Source organism: Coregonus lavaretus (genome assembly GCF_964263955.1).
Source record: "Coregonus lavaretus genome assembly, contig: HAP1_SCAFFOLD_3662, whole genome shotgun sequence".
Taxonomy (NCBI): Eukaryota; Metazoa; Chordata; class Actinopteri; order Salmoniformes; family Salmonidae; genus Coregonus; species Coregonus lavaretus.
The window spans coordinates 256-2,500 of NW_028164128.1; the positions used below are offsets into that span (position 1 = coordinate 256).

A 2,245-nucleotide genomic window follows, 5' to 3' on the forward strand; every position below is an offset into this window, starting at 1 on the left:
CTCTAATCAAACCGAATCGCTTCAAACTAAAACGTATCGTATCCCGTGTATGTAGTTATGTATCCACTTACCTGTGCCTCAGTGATGCAGTCCGAGAAGGAGAGAGAGAGAAAGTGTGCAACTGGTTTTATACAGCCCATCTGACAAGCCGTCTCAGGTGAAGAGATTCCTGCTTCTCCCCCACTAGTCAGCTGATTTTATTTAAAAGAAAACAGAGACATTTCTTCAGCAGAGACCCAGTCCTTATATCACAGTGAATAAGACAGGCACCACATATACAAGTTAGACTTAGTAACTCAATAAAACTCAATACTTTACAAAAGGGTTTTCAACAGCAGTAGTTTTATTGAAACACCTTGACGTTTGACTGGTCTGTTAACAGTTCAGTTAGATCACCCAGAACACACAGTCAACAATCCTATTAGTTACACACACACACACACACACACACACACACTAATGAATAGCAGCTTCATACAGTGGTGACACATAACAAAAACACACAACTCTTCAAAACAACAAAAGTCCAGAAACTGAAATCCAGCCGTCTACTACAACAATAATTCAAAGACAAAAAGAGGCTCAAATAAATCTACATTAAAAGGGTATTCTCTATTTAAAACATTTCACATTTGATCAAAAATCTTACTGAACATTCTGGTTGATACATATTGTACCAATATATTGCTTAACTTCATGACCGGTTGGTTGTCTGTTAAAATTCTAAATACAAAATCTTAAAAAGTAAATCTCCTTTCAGTAGGGAGACAGAGCCATTGAAAAGCAATGCCTTCTCTTTTCAAATAAAAAAGGGCATATTATTATTTGTATAGACAAATCCACATGTAACAAAAGCATGTTTAAAAACAACAAGAATGTGACACATGAACACACACACACGAGACCATATATTCAGTAGTATTGTCAATACTTCAATACCGATAGTTCCATCCAGAACGACCATAGGTTCAGAGCTATTGTCAATACCGATAGTTCCATCCAGAACGACCATAGGTTCAGAGCTATTGTCAATACCGATAGTTCCATCCAGAACGACCATAGGTTCAGAGCTATTGTCAATACCGATAGTTCCATCCAGAAAGCTTCAGACTAATAAGACTGACCAAAGGTTAAGAACAGCTAACAGGAGAAAATATGTAATGATGATGGAAAAACAAAGACGGGAGGAAGAGGAGAAGGGGTGGGAAACTCAAAATCAAGTAATCACCTCAAGCTAAAATGGAGGGAAAGTGGAAAGATGGGTCCTGTATGCCGCCTTTCCACTCCCTCGGTCATCCAGCGTCCAAAATGGCACCCTATTCCCTATTTAGTGCACTACTTTAGACCAGGGCCCCATTGGGGCCAAAAGTAGTGCACTATATATGCAATAGGGTGACATTTGGGACGCAGTACAAGGTTCCGTCCCTACATCCATCCAGGGTCTCACAGCTCTGTGTTCTTCCCAGGCAGAGCCACCTTTCTCTGGATGTCGTCGTCTGACGAGACCCCCTCCCTCTCTTTCTCTGCTGACACCGCCTTTGCCTTCTTCATTACCCTCTCCTTTTTCTTCATGGTCTTCTCTCCGTCACTGCCTCCTCCTCCTCCCACGTCTTTGCTCTTCGTCCCCTTCTTTCCTCCTCCTTTCTTCTTCTTCTTCTTCCTCTCCTCGGCGATGGCTGCCGCGTCTCCCTTCTTCTTGGAGTACTCCTCTTTCAGGCAGGCTGAAGAAGAGGAGGAGGTGAGAAGAGGAGGAGAGGGGGAGAACAAGAGTTCTTAAAAAAATACTTTTTGATAACAATAACATTCCAAACTATTTCCTCAGTTTCAGTGTGTGTGTGTGTGTGTGTGTGTGTGTGTGTGTGTTTGCATTCATTGAGTGTGTGTATCTGTGTTATCTCAGTGTGTCCATTACCGGTGTCCTGTTCCTATATAAAGTGCCTCCAGAAAGTATTCACACCCCTTGACTTTATCCACATTTTGTTGTGTTACAGCCTGAATTTAAAATGTATTAAAATTGAGATTTTGTGTCACTGGCCTACACACAATACCCCATAATGTCAAAGTGTAAGTATGTTTTTAGAAAGTTACTTTATTTTATTTTATTAATAATAAAAAAATTAAAAGCTGAAATGTCTTGAGTCAATAACTATTTAACCCCTTTGTTATGGCAAGCCTAAATAAGTTCAAGATTATTTTTTTACTAAACAAGTCACATAATAAGTTGCATGGACTCACTGTGTGCAAT

General features: G+C 40.1%; 1 protein-coding gene across 1 annotated transcript in view; it reads right to left on the reverse strand.

Moving 5' to 3' along the window:
• Window positions 1–321: 321 nt before the first annotated feature.
• The window catches only part of LOC311117433 (protein canopy homolog 3-like), a 29,101-nt gene continuing 27,177 nt past the window's right edge, over window positions 322–2,245 (reverse strand). The window contains exon 6 of the mRNA XM_084192365.1: window positions 322–1,721. Within this exon, the coding sequence (XP_084048491.1) occupies window positions 1,444–1,721 (278 nt within the window). The 3' untranslated portion in view covers window positions 322–1,443. The remainder of the gene's footprint in view (window positions 1,722–2,245) is intronic.